The 21,592-nt window shown below is 33.5% G+C and overlaps 1 protein-coding gene across 4 annotated transcripts in view; it reads right to left on the bottom strand.

The window, feature by feature from the left end:
* Positions 1 to 21,592, bottom strand: part of RASA1 (RAS p21 protein activator 1) — a 121,281-nt gene that overhangs the window by 42,941 nt on the left and 56,748 nt on the right. For all 4 annotated transcript variants that reach the window (XM_078004444.1, XM_078004442.1, XM_078004443.1 and 1 more), the window contains exons 2-7: positions 15,753 to 15,905; positions 14,520 to 14,659; positions 13,831 to 13,897; positions 9,023 to 9,140; positions 5,763 to 5,794; positions 309 to 361 (exon numbers count right to left, since the gene is read on the bottom strand). In XM_078004444.1, coding sequence (XP_077860570.1) covers positions 309 to 361; positions 5,763 to 5,794; positions 9,023 to 9,140; positions 13,831 to 13,897; positions 14,520 to 14,659; positions 15,753 to 15,775 — 433 coding nt within the window. In that variant the 5' untranslated portion in view covers positions 15,776 to 15,905. The remainder of the gene's footprint in view (positions 1 to 308; positions 362 to 5,762; positions 5,795 to 9,022; positions 9,141 to 13,830; positions 13,898 to 14,519; positions 14,660 to 15,752; positions 15,906 to 21,592) is intronic.

The raw sequence follows: 21,592 nt of genomic DNA, 5'->3' as shown, positions 1-21,592 counted from the left end.
GAAAGAGAGATTCACAGAGACACAGAAAACTTCTAGAAACATGGAAAAAAAAAACAACTATCACTTAGTGTTACTTCTGAGGAAGTGGACAGGGGCCTGGAGTAAAAGAAAAACACACTTTACTAAATTTTATAATACATGTATGTTTAAAATATAAATAAAAACATCAGGTTCTTAGCACTGGACACGAAATTGTAACATGCATAAACACTAACTGAATGCTAAAGGCAAAACACAGGATAAATGGTTTGTTCACTTTTTTATTCTCTTTAAACAGACATTAGAAAAGCAAGTGAATAAGTAAGTACCTGTCATTAGTAAATTATAAGCTTCCTGTTTGGAAATCTTCCCATGGAACCATCTTAAAAAGAGAATAAATGATATATATAAAGTCCTTTTTGCTGTCATCATATGATCAAAATTAAACAACCAATATAGTAAGTTTAATTCAAAGTGATATAATAAAATAAATGCAATTAATCAAATCATCTCATTCTTATTACATTTTAATACATTTTATATACATATTATATTTAATTTCAACAAAATGTAGTAAAACTAGGAACTATCAAATATAAACTACAATTTTCATTACCAATACAAAAATGGCAATAATTTTTAATCCTGATAATAACAAACTGTTATAGGTCTTTTTATTTTTCTTTTTGCGGGGTAAGGGGAAGGAGGAGTAGTTCAGATAAAGCCTATTCCAGAATTTCCCTGAAAAAATTAATGAATTCATTTCTGAATTTTCCTATAACATCTGATAAATTCTCTCTTCAAATAAAATCAAGATGTTGACTCTTACTTTGCTGAAAGTCAGAATATAAGATTAGGTGATAAGAATGAGTGGATACCACCATCAAGAACTGAAAGAAGTACTTAGTGTTCCCAACTCTATTTGAGCTAACAACCTATCAAACTAGGTTGCTATGTATTTTATATTTTGTATTCTTAAATTAAGCCTTTAGAAATTATTATAAATGACATCACAGTCAAGATATAGAGCACATAATAACCTAAGTATTTAAAGGTTACCTTCAAATAAAATGATATATCTGATTAAAAAGTAATTACTAGTCATCAAAGTACATAAAATCACCTCTTATTTAACTAAAGGCCTATAATCTATCTTGCTGATTAACACATCTTAATGCCAGGCTGACAATTCCCAATCAACTATTTACTACTTTGTTGGATCTTCTTAGGGTCTACAAGTATTTTTAATAATAAAGAGCAAGCTGGAAATTAAACATAAGACTAAAATATGTAAATGCTCAAAAGTCCAGTGTGACAGGTTTAGAGGTTGTTCACATTGTTTTAAATGATCCATACAATTATTACTGGTGAAGTATGAAAATATAACTGAATTTTTACATTTTCACATGAATGAAAAGGTAAACTTTTCTTTAACACCATTCCAAGCATTAACTCACTAATTCAGATCTCCTGGTGCTCCCTGTGTAAATTTTGAATAATATAAAGCAAGAATACAACAACTAAAACAGTTCAGACTACAAGTAGTGAGGTTCTATATTGCATTCAAGTATAGGCTAAATGACCACTTACTACAAATGCTAGAGCAAGATTTTTATATTCTGGAGGAGAGTCAACTAGATGACCTGACCTCCAAGACTAATCCTCTACTTCTGCAGTTTTAAAAAAAATTCAAAAAGAAAAGGGTAAAAAAATGACAGGGTTTACAGATGAACAAGATTATTTAGCATAAGCACACAGTCTGAAGCCAAAGTGGCAATATCACTTTCTAAAGTTTTAGTTTCATTCTTCAGACGTTTATTCCCATGTAAAATTTATATATTTCAACCACATGTTTTCCAACAGTGATAAAAAGATGAGTCCCTGCTCTTATGAAGTTTCCACTCCTAGGCGGGTATAGTGGCTCATAATCCTGTAATCCCAGTACTTTCAGAGGCCAAGGCAGGAGAATCTCTTGATCCCAAGAGTCCAACACCAGCCTGGGCAACATAGACCCTATCTAACTACAGAAACTAAGAACTATGTAGAAAATATAATAAGCACAGTGACAGGCACTGCCGAAGGCATTCTGGGAATAACAGAGAAGGGTACCAATTCTGTTGAGTGTGTAGAGAAGAAAATAAAGGAAGATTTTCTAGAGGGAAGTGATAAATGAGCTAAGTATGAATGGAAGAATTCTGGCCTAGGAAGCAGCTTGAGCAAAGGTATAAAGAAAAATAGCTAGGAGCAATGGCTCACACCTGTAATCCCAATACTTTGGAAGGCCAAGGTGGGAGGATCACTTGAGATCAAGAGTTTGAGACCAGTCTGGGCAGTATAGTAAGACCTGATCTCTACAAAAAAACAAAAAATTACAACATTTGCCAGGTGTGGTGGTACACACCTGTAGTCTCAGCTAATCAGGAGGCTCAGGCAGAAGGATCACTTGAGCCCAGGAGTTTGAGGTGAACTATGATAGCACTACTGCACTCCGGCTTGGCCAATGGCAAGAACCTATCTCTAAAACAATAAAGAAAAAAGTATTATGCATTTGAAGACCTACATGCTGGAGACTAGGAAACTAGAGATGATAAGTGCTAGGAGTAGTAAAGGACAAAATAACCAGAGAACAGATCATTTTTTAGGCTCTGCTAAGGTAAAAAGATGGAGAATCAGTATAAGATTCAATTTTTTAATTTGTATTGTTTCTGTTTTTATGGGTAATGTATACAACTATTTTGTATATTTTTATGGGGTACCAGTGATGTTTTGATACAAGCACATAATGTTTAATGATCAAGTCAGGATAACTGGGGTATCCATCACCTCAAGTACATATAATCATTTCTTTGTATTAGGCATATTCAAATTCCACTCTTTTAGCTATTTTAAAATATTCAGTAAATTATTTGGTAGCACCCTGTTGTGCTACCAAATACTAAATCTTATTCATTCTATCTAGGTGTATTTTTGTACTCATTAATCAGCCATATTGTATCCCCCTTCCCTGCTACCCTTCCCACCCTGTGGTAACCATCATTCTACTATCTATCTCCCTGAGTTCAATTTTCTAATATTTTGCTCCCACATAAGTAAGAACACATGGTATTTGTCTTTCTGTGCCTGGTTTATTTCCCTTAACATGGTATTTTCCAGTTCCATTCATGTTGTTGTGAATGACAGGATTTCGTTCTTGTTTATGACTGAATAGTATTCCATTGTATGCACGTACTGCATTTTCTTTATCCATTCATCCACTGTTGAACACTTAGGTTGATTAAACATCTCGGCTATTGTGAATGGTGCTGAAACACAGGAGTGCAGCTGTCTCTTTGATATACTGATTTCCTTTCTTTTGGATATATACCCAGCAGTGGGACTGCTACATGGTAGCTTTATTTTTAATTTTTTGAAGAACTTCTATGCTGTGCTCTATAGTAACTGCACTCATTTACATTCCCACCAACAGGGTACAAGGGTTTCCTTTTCTCCACATCCTCACCAGCATTCATTACAGCCTATCTTTTGGATAAAAGCCATTATAACTGGGGTGAAATGAAATCTCATTGTAGTTTTGATTTGCATTTATCTGATGATTAGTAAGGAATGGTGAGCATTTTTTCACATACCTGCTGGCAATTAAGGATTTTAAGTGAAAATGTGATACAATCTAGGTAGATTATTCCAGCTATTGGATAAAAGGATCTGATGAGGCTAAAGAGTCAAGGGAGATCAACTTGGAGGTTACTGCTATATCATATCCTGGCAGGAGATTTAAAAAGGCCTGAGCTAGAATGTAGTTATTTAAGATTTGAGAAGGCGGTAAACATTTAAGAAATACTTTAGGAGATAAAAATCATCAGGACTTGGTGTCTATATCATGTGAATAGGGAGCTGGAAAGAAACTCAACCAAAGTTATACCATCTATTTAATCTCAAAGGTTACTTGTGGATGTTACTGAGGACACTTTAAAGAATTTAAAGTACTGCCTCACAGCCATAGTCCCTATATTAGGAAATTAAAGGAAACGAACATACACATAAAATAAACCAACAATGCAAATTTACGTTATGCTAATATAAATAAGAAATTACGCAAGTTAAGAAAAATGGAAGAATGACAATGTTATCAGATAAAAAAAGACTTCCGAGTGAAAGTGGGATTTATATTTTATACTATGAGAAAACTGATGTAGCTTTACATGTTTATTGGCATTTAACCTACATTTTTAAATTTAAAATTCCATTGCTATTATCAAAAAAAAAAAAACAGCCTAGATTTATGGTCTTTTTTGAAAATCAGAAGGATTTAACAACACTAGGCTCACATTCCTACACATATCAACTAGACAACTAAACAGAGTGATTACCTTGCAATAGGCAAACACTTTCTAGTTTTCTACTTCCCACAGTTTTCCCTAATACCATGAGTAAATATCAGTTGCCATTTATTACCAAGCTTACAGTGGTTTTTTTTTTTGATAGTACAGACATAGTTCCATGTACCTTGATCTCTAGCAAAGAGGGAAAATAAGAAAAGATTATTGTGCCTAAAGAAAACTGGGAATATATATACTTGACCCGCTTCACTTGCTTACATTGTCTGTCTGATTCTTCCAAGCATTAATTAGAATTTGCAACTCCTAGCCGGATACAGTGGCTCATTCCTGTAATTCCAGCACTTTGGAAGGCTGAGGCTGGTAGATTACTTGAGGTCAGGAGTTCAAGACAAGCCTGGCCAACATGGCAAAACCCCATCTCTACTAAAGGTACAATAATCAGCCTAGAGTGGTGGTGTGCACCCATGGTCCCAGCTACTCATGAGGCTGAGGCAGAGAATCGTTTGAATCCAGGAGGTAGGGGTTGCAGTGAGCAGAGATTGTGACATTGCACTCCAGCCTGGGCGACAGAGCAAGACTCTGTCTCAGAAAAAAGAAAGAAAGAAAAAGTAACAAAAAGTAATTTGAAACTCCTGATATAGGTAGAGGAAACTTCAAACTAATACAAACAGCAGGGTATAGTCTCACTAATGGAGTCTATTTTGTAGCTACAAGAAACAATAAAAATAAACTCAGAATATATCTTACATATTCCACTTACAGAATGGTCAAGCACTAAATAAGGTGACTGCAAATGGAGTAATCAGTTGAATGTTTTAATATTCTAATGGTTAGAAAACAGAAAAAAAGCAAACACTTGAGGCAAGCCTCAAGTTCCATCCATAAATGCTGAAAGATAAGAAAAAAATGTACTGAAAAGATATTAGAAGATGAATAGTCTATTAAAATGTGAGTAAGAGAGAACTGGCATTAATGGTTCAGATCTTTAAAAGAAAACTTACATATACATAAAATCAGTTTGAAGATTATGAAAAAAAAAGACCTTGCAGAATCTTATTAAAGTTGTGAAGAATCATTATTTTGGGGGGATAAAAGATGTGGCTATAAAACAAGTAGTACTATGAATAACCAATAAATACTATGAATAATTTTAAAATGTGCCGAATTGTGACATTCATAATGTTATAAATGTAATGTTTATTGAAAGTCTTTAGTGTGGTGATAAAAAGAGTTGTATTTAGTTATCAGCTACCTTTTATTTTAAAAATAATACTTTATCATTAGATCCTTAAGAAAATACTTAGAAATCAGTTCCCTGAGCCAAATTAAAAAGTTAAGTCAGTCCAAAAACTTTAAAAAAAATTTTTTTGGCCAAAGTTTTCCAATTAGTAAATTTACAATATAGACATACATTTTTTTCATTTTTGATAATTAACACCAACTCACATTTTTCCTTCATGTGGATCTTCTTCCCGGCCCTAAAGGGAAGACATCAAGACAGTATTTTATGTAATTAACTGTTAATCTACTTTTATTAAAATTCACAGAAATCATATCTTCAAACATATCCCCCACTATCCTTACTTATGTGTATACAAAAAAAGATGTTTCTGTTCAATAACTATCTTTCCATACCTCTCTTAATCTTTTCTTGTTGCCATTACCCTAACTCAGGCCCTCTTACCCACTTTTCTTAAACTAGTACAACAGCCCAACTAATATAATTATGTCCTACTACAACACTCTAATCTGGATACATCAGTTTCAACAGCAGCTTTGCCCTACATTAAGAAAAACCAAACAAAAAACAAACACCTCTCTACTGCCTACAAATTTCTCATTCTGCAACTGAAGTCCTTTACCACAGAACTCAAGTCCACATTTCCTGTCTCATACTACCAAATTGATTTTTGGTTCCTATACCATGGTCACACATAATTTCCTATTTGCCAATCTCCCACCACTGTAGCTTGTTCTTTTTGTTCTTAGAATGCACTTTCCACTTTTTGCTTTCTACCTGTTAGATAAATACCTAACCAATCTACGAAGGAACTATCTCAAATGCTACCTCTTCAGTAAAACATTCTGAGCCCATAAAAAGCGACATCAAGTTTTACTTTGAATATAAAAGACATTCCCCTTTTATCATGTTTTGAACTTTATTTTATTCTATATTCCTCTGATTTAAGATACAATAGTGTTACTCATTCCACTATTATGGAGAAAAATGGTCTAACTATACATGTGGATTTACTTCTCACAATTTGGTCCTCACTCATTAAATACCTAATCAAACTAAAATCACTCACTCACTGAATGCTACTATATCCAAGAGAGTAGGCTTTAAAAAAACAAACAAACAAAAAAAAAAAACCTATAAAAATGAATAGCATTATCAGTGTATCACTGCCCAAAAGGAGGTAATCTCTTGTAGAAGTTTACACTAAATTAATTTTAGACAGTGGAATAGAATGCAAAATTAACAGGGTGCTATGGAAATACAGAAGGAAACAATTTTGCCTAAGAGACTCCAGAAAGGCATAAATCCTCTGTGAAACAATGGGTGACATATGAACTGAGCTGATAAAGATGAATCAAATTTTACAAGGCAATCTATCAGGGCAGGAATGTCAAGGAAGAGGGGAAACTATAAGCACAGAAACATTCATTTACTCAACAAACATTTACCGAATGCCTACTGATGCCAGACACTATTCTAGGCAATGGTAATACATCAGTGAATCAGAGATAAAAAATCCCTCCCCTCAGAGGGCATACATTCTAGAGTTAATACATAAAAGTATAAATGTGTTTGGGGAACAGTAATTAGAATTTTAGAAGGAGAAATTCCTTAAATCTAACTACTAACTGAATGTCTGAAACATCTTCACAAACTAGATGTCCAAATGGTTTTTCAATCTATAAGGAATTCACTACACTCTAATAAAGCCCATCATGAAAGTTATTCTACACATTGGAGTGAAAATTGTTTATAACTGATGTGGAATTACTCCACTATTAATTTATAATGTTACTTACTATATTCATTTTTAGCAACCACATCACATTATTCACTCATACTGAGTTACTAACTTTTTCCTTGATCCCTTATGTATTGATGTGAGGTCATGTCTCCTTATTCTGGTTTGGATTGTTATTATTATTTTTCTGTATACATTGAGTAATTTTCACTTTTCTTTAATATTAAAGTTTATCCTGTTAAATTTGATCCAGAATTCCAAGAGCTCAAGAAAAGTTCAACTATAGTGCAATTCCTTTAAGTAATCAGAATTGGGAAGATGGTGGTACAGCAGGGAGAGGGAAACCCAAACTAAGAGTTGTAACAAACACATTTTATAGGAAAACTATCATAGATAGTAAGATGCTTCAGTATGAATACCGTTTGCCTATATGGAATAAATATCCCTTTTACTGTAGAGTACAGAATACTAATCTAGGAATTAGGAGTCCTAATCCTAGCTCTTTTACTAAATAACTATATGACTATGAGTATGGAATGTATCACACCATTTCCTCAACTTTTTCCACCTCTACTCAGTATGTTTTACTTCTATGGTTGCCAGAATAGGCAGGTAAGAGAATTAATAGGAAAAAAAAATATTCTCCACTGCAGTCTTCCAGGAGCAATAATCTTCAGCATATTATCAGGTCTGTGGCATAATTTAAAAACAGTAGCTTTGAGGGCTGTAAAAGACAACAGAAAGCCACTCCATCTCACTAGAAAAATCCGAAAGGAAAAGGAGAATTCCAAAGTTATAATGTATATTTGATACTGAGTATTATCTCTGAAATATAAAAGCTCTTTGAATGCTGACCTGTTATTAAAAATGCACCTGGTAATTAATACCAAAAGATAACGTATTATATGATGGAACAAAAACAAGGATGAGATTCAAAATGTAGAACCATGTGATAATATATGTATAATATAAATGAAATCTTCCAAGTTTACTGGAAAATTTCATTTTCACATATATTGAAATTTCACATATATTGGAAAGATTAAAGAATCTAAAACCAAACATGTGTAACCAGTTGAGATTCCATGATCAGACTGATATAACTTCACTTATGAGGAAGAAAAAGGGGGCAAAAAAAAAAAAGAATAAAAATAAGCATAAATAGGCCGGGCACGGTGGCTCATGCCTGTCATCCCAGCACTTTGAGAGGCTAAGGCGGGTGGAACACTTGAGGTCAGGCATTTGAGATCAGCCTGGCCAACATGGTAAAACCCTGTCTCTATTTAAAAAAAAAAAAAAAAAAATTAGCTGGGCATGGTGGCACATGTCTGTAATCCCAGCTAGCTGGGTCGCTGAGGCACGAGAAATGCTTGAACCTGGGAGGTGGAGGTTGCAGTGAGCTGAGATCGCGCCACTGCACTCTAGCCTGGGCAACAGACCAAGACTCTGTCTCAAAAGAAAGCACAAATGTTAATATATTTTTAAGTCACAGAAACTCACACAAGCTTTCTGAATATTGGCAGTTATGTATTATAATATGCTAGCTTGATTATGTTCCACACTAACTATACTTATAATAGATTTTAATGAAAAATTCCTTGTACTTCTCAATTCAGTTCTTTTATAAAAGAAATGTATTCATAGCTACTTTCTCTGATTATAGACAAGATCCAAATTTATAAAATATTTAGAATCTAGAATTGAGAAGAAAAGAACAAAACTTACCACCTCTTCTACTAGGTCTTCAACAATAAGGCCTTGTTCATCTGTTCTTAAATTTGTAACCCACATCCATCCATCTTCTAATTCATTATGAACAATGAACATATCTCCTTTTAAGAAACTGAAAAGAGCAATTTTAAAGTTATTAAAATTAAAAATTTTAAATACAGAAATTAGAATAGTCATATACCACAAAATAGGATAAGGATAGTATTATATTGAAAAATGCCAGGAATTAAGAGTCAAACACTCTAAATTTGTATCTTATTTCTGGCATTATCTACATGTCAATTCCTGAAGATAATAAATAATCTGAATCTTAATTTCCTCATGAGTACAATGTGTCTGATAATAATATCTGCACTATCTATATAACTGAATTATTGTTAGATTCAAATTACAACTTGTTAACAGAAACTGATTATACATATATTGAAGGTTTTGGGGTGTAACTACAAGAAAACTGAATTGAAAAACTTATGTTTCAATGTTATTACTCTTTCAGATGTAGGTTAGATATAAAATAAAAACACAAAACAAATATAATTAACACATTATACATACATAAGATATAGAGTTACTTAGAAACTGTTTATTTTAGATAAGCATGATGTAGATGCTTATGTCAGTTAACATTTTTCCTGTAAAAAAACTAGGGCTTATTTAATTCACCCAGATACCCATCATCCAATGGGTACAGCATTCTTTCTCTGAAAGTGGTACCAAGGGATATATTATGAGAAAGGCATGTATGTTTTTTTCTGTTACCAATTTAAGAGTACAGAGTACAGAGATACAACTTAGTTTCCTTTTACTGAAACCTACATGTTTTCAACCTCCACACAATTATGGAAATAACAAGTTGTTTATTTATATACAAGTTGTTTATTTATATAACAAGATGTATTTCATCAATATAAAACCATCAGTAATCCTTGAATTTGTCCTTTCAGGCTTAAAAGAATGCGTCTGAACACAAAGTTTCCAGATTTGTTGATGGTACCATTAACCCTGTATCTATAACTGTATTTGTCTTTTTTTCCAGCAATTTTCCTTTTGATTTTAATCTTCACAAACCAAAATCTAAATTTAAGTAAATTTAAGTAAATCTCTTCTCCTATCCTTGAAAGCTTTAACTACTTTCTCTGTGCTATCTCCAGCTTCACTGTCTCTTGGATAATGTTTCGGACAACAGAACTGATACATAACATTTAACTCAATATTTGAATAATCATAGAATATTGTGTTCTATCTTGATTCTACAATCCTTCTTAATGATGGCCAATATTTCACTAGCTGAATGGCAGCAGACATTACCACTTAACCAATTAAATTATTCCTTTCTAGAACCACCTAAATAAGCACATTAAAGAAAATCATTATGAGTAAAAATAGGGTGCACGTGAAATGGTAAATTTCATTTCTTAGTTAAAAGTAGTCATAAGAGATATTTCTAATTTCAAGTTTACTTGTTGCTGCTATAACAACTTTTCATTGTGCAAAAACCAAAAAAATGTTTTAAATAAGCTTGTTAGTAGTAACAAAACCTAATCATAACTCATTCTGTATTATTTTGTATTATTCCCCCCTAAAACAGGCTACAGCGCTTTATTAAATCATTAATTTTTTAGGTATTTTTATTTTAAAATTCACAGGTATGCATAAATTTTTAAAAGGCTCATAAATCCAAATGTGTATCATCAAAGTATTGTTTAAATTCTCATCTTCCTAGATCAGCTGTTTTTTTTTTTTTCTTTTTTGGTTTCCCAGGACTTCTTTACTCTCTTAAAAACTGACATCCTAAATGGCTTTTATTTATATGGATATCTACTGATATTTACCATATTGAAATTTAAAACAAATGTTTTAAAATATTCACTAATTCCTTTAAAAATAGCTCATTAAAAATAAGAAAAATATAACTTTTACAAATTTAGTGAGAATATCACTGTTTTATAATTTTGCAAATCTCTTAATGCCTGGCCTAACTGAAAACTGCTGGAGTCCCATATCTGTTTCTTTATTAAATTTGCTGCTATTTGATTTTTTTGCTTAAAGCATATGAAGAAAATCTGGCTTCACCTAAGAATGTAGTTGTGAAAAGGCTAAGTATTTTAATAGCCCTTTCAGATGATTATAGATATTCTATTAAATCACACCAAAAATTCAATGAGCGGTACTTTCTTGAAAGTTAATTGTAATATGGAATCCAAAACTATTTATCAGTGAACTTTCTGTATGCATTCCAGTAACATCTATTGGTCTATCTTGCATTTCAAATCACCCATGCATAATTTTGTAACAACATGCATCGACCTTTTAGAAAATATTAGTTCACCAAGCTATCTATATCTTCTAGTTGTTAACACATTATACACTATCAAAACCTCTCATTCTTGGCCAGCCATGATGGCTCACGCCTGCAATCCCAACACTTTGGGAGGCCCAGGCAGGCAGATCACCCGAGGTTAGGAATTCAAGACCACCCTGGCCAACATGGTGAAACCCCATCTCTACTAAAAATATCAAAATTAGCCAGGTGTGGTGGCAGGCGCCCATAGTTCCAGCTACTCAGGAGGCTGAGGCAGCAGAATCGCTTGAACCCAGGTGGCAGAGGTTGCAGTGAGCCAAGATGGCACCACTGCACTCCAGCCTGGGTGACAAGAGCGAAACTGTCACAAAAACAAAAAACAAAACAAAACAACAAAACAAAACAAAAAAACCTCATTCTTTATTATCACTGCCTGTCTCATCAGAGAAGTCATTATTTCAGAAACTGTCAAACTTTTGATGGCCAACACAGAATGTCTAAAATTCAAAGTTTTACTCAAAACTCAAATTTTGTCATTGGCAACAAACACTAACAGTTTTTTTCCTTGAAATAATAGTCTTACTTTGTTCTTCTTCAAAAAATGTCAAACATTCTCTTAAGTGAAAATAGTGCGCACAAAAGTAACAGCTAAGCCATGTGCAGTGGCTCATGCCTATAATCCCAGCACTTTGGGAGGCCGGGGCAGGCAGATCACTTGAGGTCAGGAGTTCAAGACTGGCCTGGTCAACATGGCAAAACCCCATCTCTACTAAATAACAAAAATTAGCTGGACTTGGTGACACACGCCTGTAATTCCAGCCGCTCGGAAGACCGAGGCATAGAATCCCTTGAACCCAGGAGTTGGAGACTGCAGTGAGGCAAGATGGTGCCACTGCACTCCAACCTGGGCAACAGAGCAAGACTCTGTCTCTAAAAGGAAAAAAAAAAGGAACAAACTAGTTCAGCTCTCAACTCACTGCTTTTCCTCATGACACTGATCTCTGGCACACAGCAGAAGTGTTTTATACATACTTCCCATTTCATCATACAGATTAAAGTGTGTGGTCACAGGTCAAAATTTAATAAATATTTTTTAGTCCCTCATCAGTAACACTCTTAAATGAAACTGTCTTTGATTAACTCCAAGTGTGTAACAGTAAAGAATACTGTACACTTTTGTGCCACAGCCTTGATTTCTACTAAGGCACCAGCAGTTTTACCATACATTGCTTTTGTACTATCATTGTAAAATTTACGGTGAAAAAGGCAAATTATGTCTTAGTATGGTTATGAAAATAATCTGATCTCATGGACTGTGATGGCTAATTTTATGTGTCAACTTGGCTAGACCGTAGGGTTCCCAGATTAAACATTATATTTCTGGGTTTCTCTGTGAGGGTGTTTCTGGATGAGATTAGCATTTGAATCAGAGGACAGTACCCTGCCATCCCCAATGTGCGTGGGCATCATCCAATTCACTGAGGGTCTGAACAGAACAAAAACTGGAGGAGGAAGAAATTCATCCCTTTTTTCTGCCTCACTGGTTGAGCTGGGACATCTCATCTCAACTTTTCCTGCCCTCAGACTAGGATTTACACCATAGGTTCCCTTGGTTCTCAGGTCTTCAGATGTAGATTGAATTATACCACTGGCTTTCTTGGGTTTTCAGATTACAGACAGCCAACTGTGGGTCTTTACTGTCTCCATCTACCATTGTGTAAACCAATTCTCCATAAAAAATCTCCTCTAGAGAACACTGACTAATACCCAGTGTCATTCTAAATGAGTCTCAAAGATCCCCATAGTTACATGAAACACACTTTGAGAACTGCTGTCCTAAATAATCCCACAAAAAATTTAAAAATTACCTAAATTCATAAATTTGTAATTCATCACTGTTGTTCTTTAATATATGCATTTTCTCCTTTGACGTTTATAGGCCTTTCCAGTTTAGATTACAAATAAAAATGTGTCAGTAAGAATTAAATGAGAATTAATGGTAAGAAACAAAGTTTCCACTAGAAATTTAAATACCTTATAGAAAGACATAATTTGATTATCAAATTATATAATTATAGAGAAATAAAACTACAAACTAACATGTTGCATAGTTCTATAACATTACTAAGGTTTAAAATCATTCACCCCTTACATAAAGTAGAAGCTTATCCTTTATAGCTGTGGCATAAATGTCACGTGGTAACAAAAATTTAAATAGGATATAGATTGAAACAGAACTCTCCTTACTTTGTGAGAGACAATGTAATAAAACCTAATTATTTCTCCTGTCATATTCACTGAGGCCACCCTGATTCAAAATCACAGTCTGAACAAATAAGTCAACCCAGAGGTACAGGACCAACAGACCCAATATCAAAAGCTCTTTCACCTTGCTGTATGCCGTTTCTTCAAATTTCAAAAGCTTCCTAGTCCAAGAGTAATAAATCTTCGAAGTCTAGCTCTTTCAAATGCCTATACATGAGAATAGATTATAAAATACCTTATTTCATCAGTGTCTGGTACTTTAGTGTAAGGTAGAATAGCTCGTACACGCCTTCTATCTTCTACTGGCTAGAAACCATAAAAAAAAAAAAGGATTTAAAAAGATAGTCTTTTTATCTTAAAGGCAAAAGAGGTATATCCACATAAAGCCAATAAAAATTCACATTAGAAATTCCATGGGATCATTCAAATACATTTTTACTTGGACTACAAATATGCAGGGCCTAGAAAGCCTTTTTTGTTGTTCTTGTTTTTATGAAAATTATATTTTAAGTATAAGCAATATGCTTTTATAAGGTAATATGAATGATTTCATTTTAAATATACTACATGAAACATATAAGTTAACCTTTCATTGATGATACACAAGGCATTTCAGAATCTTGCAGCAAAGTCACGGTTAGTACTATGAAATCAGTAATTTCTTCTCATACATTCAGAAATATTTGTTAGGCTATCACCAAACAGTACTTTTTTTTAATCTGGTTACTTAAACACAAAATTACTGAAAAATATTTTCTTTTTTTTTCAAAGAAGTTGTCCATTTTGTTCTGACATTATAACCCAAATTAAAATTTAATACAACAAATACTTCTTGAATTATAATAAACATAAGAAACTGAGCAATAGCTAAACCCACTATTGTACTGAAAAACAAAGTTTTGAAAAATATTTTATCCATTTTACTTGCCTCTGGTGGTGCAACTGGGTAAAGTAATTTTTCTCCTTTAAGCAAACAAGAGACATGACTGTAATAACCTATTAGGTCTGACAGTGAAGAAAAACGTCTTCCACCAATGTAGTAATCCCCACACATAGCAATAATCCTATTTGAACAGGAAAAAATACAGTATAAAAAAATCTTTACAGTCAATTTTAAAGACCGAGTTTCATAAAGAAATTATAAATCCATAATTTCCATACTCTTTTCCTTGTAACTATATCCTTATATTAAAATACTACTTATTAATATCTTCATCACAGCAAATTACTTGGGGCTATTTCTCTTACATATATGCATGCATTTGATGTGAAATACGTATCAGGCTTATAAACCTCAATTACAGAATTCCATCAAATACTTGAAAATTCACCCTCAGATACCTCTTCTCACTTTCCATATTTAAGGCTGAATTCACAATGTTAGTTAAGTTTTCTCTGGCTTAAAGGACCTCACAGATCTCTTGAAATATTTTCAAGAGATATATTTATCTCTTGAAAGATATTTTGAAATCTTGAAAGATTATCTCTTGAAGAAATATTTCAAGAGATATATATATCCAACAAAGTACAGGAATAATTTCACATACTACATGTGGTATCATGGTACTACTGAACCTTATTTTAAAATCTAAAAACCAAAGGTACAAAAACATTTTATCATTTAACACTATATGCATTAGATGATTTTTTTCAATTTCTTCTATAAAAATGAAATAGAATACAATATGGGTAAATATGTTTATATATACAGAATATTTGTACTTGAAAATTTATATGCCTGTTTCACTGAAGTGCATGTCTGCAAAGAGTTTTAGAACAGTGAAGCTAAAATAGAGGACACAAAATTTGAGTTTTAAACAGGGTTTCCTATACTCTTTGTTATTCTACAGTCTAAAAGTATACAATTCCTTTATTTTAGACTTGCCGCTCAAAGTTTATTTGTAATTCTTTATACTTTAAAAGCTATAAATATATTTGAGGATCAGCACAGTAATGCCCAAATATACTGTTTTTAAACAAAAATGTAAACATTCAAAAGAATCTCTCTAAATCACTGATTAAATCACTTGACTGAAAACAAGCTTCCTTCTCTATTATTTGTTACTGAGTCATTCACCTTTATTATACCGGTATATTTTTGAATATTATATCAAAATAGCTACACCATTTGGCTTCACAATAGGAATAAAGACTTACCTAAAATGGTTGACAACATTCATCTGGCTAAGAAATGAAAGTACAAAGGACCCTGGCCTTCGATCACTCTCTCTTATAAGGTAACTGCCAGACTTCCCTGCCTGCCTGAGGCGTTCTTCTGCTATCGTTCTGTCAAGTTTTCCGTGATACCACCTAGGGGAAAAACAGAGAAGATATTACAATATAATAGCAAGTGTAAAATTTCTAGTGATACTTGAAAAACATACTACTAGAGGTTTTAAATGCCTACATGTAACTTAAACATTTACATTTTACTCTGAACCAGTTATTCCAATTTTAACTCAATTCAACCTCAGTCTCTCAAAAAATACTCATTTACTTGGTCTTTAATTTGTTCTAAAAGCTCAGTTCTAGTCATCTCATATATAAATCTCTTCCATTTCTACCCATCTCCCTACTTCCAGGATTGCCTGCTATTCAAAATATAAACACTACTGCAACCAAATCCTTACTTAGAAAAATAAGATAAACAAATGGAAATGATGAATTTACTACCTCGATCTTATACTGAGGAACTATGACTTCACAAGGCACATGGAACCTATGAGAATATAAAATGTTTTATTCCATTTTAGTGTTTGTGCCCTGAGACAGGAAAACAGAATTACACTGTCTAAAGGATGCTATTTTAATTTCCTGTTTGAACATGAAGCTGATTAATCCCTTTGGCTCTAAGATAATCTACTCCATGACTATACATTTTACATTTGCACTCAACTTTCCAAATTTATTTAACAAACATTTGGGGGAATAAATAGCACCTTTGTCCCTTCACCCTTCTTGCTCTCAGTTTAACTGTATTCTACCTACATACTATCAAATGATCTACTTGAGAAACTGGCTATAACTCTAGCATCATCCATGATACCAAGTATGCCTATAAAAGCCTCATAGACTGATATAAACTGAAACATGCTTAGGAATGTACTAGAAGTATCATACAGGCATGGTAACAAATCTCCAAAGTAACTGTTATAAAATATTTTTACATTTTTCATAGTTTAGTCAAACTCATCCTTAGATACTTACAGCCTAATTTGAAACATTCAGAGAAAAACAACAAACATTCATATTACATTGATATATTAAATTATGTAACATATTATAGTACTTCAGCTTTACCACTCAGTTTATTTGTAATCTTACAGTTGTAATAATGTAGTATGTACTTTATATAATATATAATAAGCCAATGATAAAAGCATTATGCTACTATGACTATTTTTGTAAGCTTGTTATAATAAAAGCTCATTATTTTTGACACCTTAATTTTTAAAAATAAAACAAAAACACAGAAACTTAAAACTTATGGAAAGAATCACTTTTAGTTTTCTTCTAAAATCAACCTATTTTAAATAGAGCCCTATGCATAAGGCTGAAAATAATGAACTTATTTACAGAGTTCCATTACAACTTAACAAAAAATATAATTGTAAACTGTTAGTATTAGAGGAAGAAGGGAAAGAGCAATCAATACTGCATTCCTCTAAAATCCTAATCTTAGTTCAGCCATCATCTTTGAGACAAATGACAAGTAATTTTAACTTTCAAGAGCTCAGGGATTTTTTTATTCTAAAATGGAAAGTTTACACCAGAGATCATAAAGGTCCCCTGAGGAACTATAATTTAACAACATAAGAGAATAAAATTTTGAAATTTCAGGCTGTAAGTTTAGCTGTGAAAATATAAGTGATATTCTTAGGTTATCCTTAGAATATGAAACTAGTGCTTTCCTCATTACTTAAAGCAGTAGAACTATCCCAGAGAGCAGATTTATATACCCAACAAAGATAAAACTAAGGACAATTTTAAGCAAATCTCTATTTTTGTGTACTTGTTATTTGTTAAATTTCTGTTATGTCTTACGCAGTGTCAAGATGAAAAGGTTTTATTTAATCTCCTTAATCTTTTGAACTTACCATGAAATGACACACAGAGATACAGGAGGCATTACACAATTACTATTGTACAATAAATATCTGACTTACAATTTTAAGTGATATATACGTCTATTTGTGGTTTTTAGTTGTTTTTGCTTTGTTTTGTTTCAGATGGGGGTCTCACTTTGTCACCCAGGCTGGAATGCACTGGTACAATCTCAGCTTACTGCAACCCCCACCTCCCGGGCTCAACCCATCTTCTCACCACAGCCTCCCAAGTAGCTGAGACTGCAGACACACGCTACCATGCCCAGCTTTTTTTTTTTTTTTTTTTTTTTTGTAGAGACAGTGTTTTGCCTGTCACCCAGGTTGGTCTCAAATTCCTGGACTCCGATCTGCTCACCTCAGCCTTCCAAAGTCTGGGATTACAGGTGTGAGCCACCACACTGAGCTGATTTTTTACATCTATGTACTTTCAGTAAGATCTGAGCATTCAAGTGGATAAGTCAGTTCAGGAGAAAGACATTAATCTAAATAAGTAACTATTTCCTACATGTTAGCAATCTCCTTTCATGTCAAAAGGTCATAAGCTTCAAACACGTAAAGCAAAACATGTCAATTCTTGATTATGACTATAAACTGCAATTAAATTATCCAGCCATCAGCTTGTAAACATTTATGTAGTTGATTTGATCCTTAAATGTTTTATAAATAAATCACAATAAATCCAAAGTTATAAGATTTGATTCAGACACCTTACAGATTTATAGAACCTAGGTAAAATACTATATAACCTTTAAACACCAGTCCTTGGGTTTACTCAAAAACAGTATTTCTCAACCTTTTTTTAACCCACAATCTTTTTCATAAATATAAAAATTTTACCCTACTGAGAGATTCAGAGTCCCTAAGGTGGCTGCCCTGCACAGAGAATCATACATTCTAATTAGCCCCAGTAGCCAAGAAAATGTTGTCTACCTTAACTTTCTGAAGTCTTTAATTCTTTTTATTCTAGGTATAAAATATATGGGATATGCCTTTACAAAATATACTCTCAATAACAAAGATATAACTTTTCCCAAGAGTGAACACTTTGGGAGTGGTTGTCTAAAATACTCAATTTTTTAAAATGCTACACTTTCTGCCTCTACAAATAGTCACAGCAATAGAATTACGAAGAAATAAAAGAAAACATATTTAATCAACCCCACTATTACTCTTAAGTCTTCACAGTCAAAGCCTTATTATATCTCTTTAAGAGCAGATTTGCTGGTGACTGTTTTCAAGTAAATTAAAAAAATAATTCAACTGGAATCTAGAATACCTCAAAGAAACATAAGCACAAAAGTTATACTGGTGGTATGAGAATACTCTAACATGAGATTACCAAATAATAGCTCATCACCTAAGTAAAAGTTTATAAATCTGCTCACATTTGTGGCAATTATAGCACAGAGTATACCTGGCACATAGCAATAATAAGTTTTAAAAGTATTTGTCCAATGAAGGAAGAAGTGTTGACTCATAAAACGTTGAAAAATACTTTATAAGTCATCTAGTTGAACCACCTTGCCAATGTAAAAAACAAAACAAAACAAAAACCTCTTTTTTAACGTCAACATAGAAGTTCTTCTTTTTTTATTTTGGAAACAGAGTCTCGCTCTGTTACCCAGGTTGGGGCGCAGTGCCATGCTCTCATGGCTCACTGCAACCTCTGCCTCCTGGGTTCAAGTGATTCTCCTGTCTCTGCCTCCCAAGTAGCTGGGATTACAGATGCGTGCCACCACATCCGGCTAATTTTTGTATTTTTAGTAGAGACTTGTAAATTAGGGAAATTAATTTCTATCTCAACCTCAGAACAAAATTAATGACTTGTCCTAAATTGCTTTAAAAAAAATACAAAAATGAAAACTACTATGTAGGCTTTATAGTAGAACGGTTAAGACTCTAGAGCCACTGTCTTTGAATCCCAGCTCTGCCACTGAGCTGCGCAAATGTAGGCAGATATCTCCGAGCCTCAGTTTCCTCATCTATAAAAGGAATAGTGTCTACCTCACAGAACATTGGCTTATTATTATTAAATGAGCTAACACATATAAAGTTGCTTAGAAGAATACCTAATGGATACCAAGAACCTAGTAAATATTAGCTTAATTATTATCAAACCAATATCACAGGGGAATAGAGGATACTCAAAGGCTATGGGACTGACTAACAAACTTCTTCAAAAAAACTAACACATTTTATGACTGTTGCATAATAGGTGATCAATCTGTGAATCATCTTAGTCTCAATTACCTATTTTCCAGTCTTGTTTACTTTCCATGTAATTTGGGGAAGAGGACAGAAGAAATCAATCTTTTTTTTTCTACTAAGGCATTAACTTTAGGAAGAAATTTTCTCAAAACTCTTTTTGAACATTATAAAGCATTCAAATTAATTGGGGCTGCAGGTGCCATACTATTAATAAACTAGAAATTCTATTTCACCTGGCAACTCTAGAAGGAAACCCTCAAAGAACCCCCATTCTTTTCCCAATGTGTGTATATTTTGGGGGTTGGGGGGCAGTATAAAGGACAGTAGGTACTTGAGATACTACGACTTAAAACTGCTTAATGCAACACGTTAATAATAAAGCATTTATGTCCTCCTATTTTAAAAGTAAATTTCCCTCTCTCTTCTTCCTTGCCTAAGGAAACTGGGGAAAAGGAACAGCAGGAGGAAATTCAAGAAGTACATACATGTCTTCCCAGCTAGCTTTGTAAATTTTTGTTGAGAAATTTTACAGGTAGATATGGAGTTTCTTAATTTCATTTTTTTAGAAATACAAATCAATTTATATACAATATCATACATCTAAGATAAAACTGCATGTGAAATAAGTGAACAATTTTTAAAAAGGCACAGAAATCACTCTATTTTAAATTTGGAATCACATGAACATTTTTTATAAATGTGTGCTGTGGCCAGGCACAGCAGCTCACGCCTTTATAGACCAGTACTTTGGGAGGCTGAGGAGGGGACTGCTTGAACCCAGGAGTTCATGACCAACCTGGGCAATATGGCAAAACCCCACCTCTACAAAAAATACAAAAATTAGCCAGGCATGGTGGCACAAGCCTATGATCCCAGCTACTCGAGAGGCTGAGATGGGAGGATAGCTTGAGCCTGAGAAGTCAAGGCTGCAGTGAGATAAGATCGTGCCACTGCACTCCAGACTGGGCGACAGAGAGAGACCCTGACTCGGGGGAAATAAAAATGGGGGTGGGGGCTGCTGCATATTGCTGGAACACATTTGAGGGGCCCTAGTGAGGCCTTTGTGTTTTATAATCTGTCTCACTTGATCAGAGAAAAATATGTAAATTTGTGCAATGAGAAAATATCCTAGTGTGAATGCAGACAGGCATTTCATTGAAACTATACAATTATTTACAACTCACTTGACAATCCCAAATGAAAACTGTCTACTACACAACAGAAAACCATTAAACCAGTGCTAACATCAGTAGACTTCCTTTTATAAAAGGAAAACTAAATTGAAGTTACCAGCAGATCGCTTTTACTGTCCACTTGTTTTTCCTTTTGGTTATATTACCGACAGGCACCAAAGTAGTTACAGAGGAACATACATGCAGAAATCCAATTGCCAAGAAATCTTTTGCATCTGAATCACTTGGGAGTCTGTGTGCCTGATCATACTACAAACTTCTGGAGTTATTCTGCAAGTCTCAAAATGCTAATCAGACTTTCTTACACATGCTTGTGTCTTCTAAAACTAAATTGGTGATTTCAAGCTGGTATGCATTTGCTAAAACATAGAAATCTTCTAAAGCTCCCATATTTATGTGTAACTAATACATTCTTACTGTCTGTGATATGGTTTGGCTGTGTCTCCACCTAAATCTCATCTCACATGTTGTGGGTGGGACCTGGTGGGAA

Source organism: Macaca mulatta, chromosome 6 (assembly GCF_049350105.2).
Source record: "Macaca mulatta isolate MMU2019108-1 chromosome 6, T2T-MMU8v2.0, whole genome shotgun sequence".
Classification (NCBI taxonomy): Eukaryota; Metazoa; Chordata; class Mammalia; order Primates; family Cercopithecidae; genus Macaca; species Macaca mulatta.
This window is presented reverse-complemented; position numbering and strand designations above follow the sequence as displayed.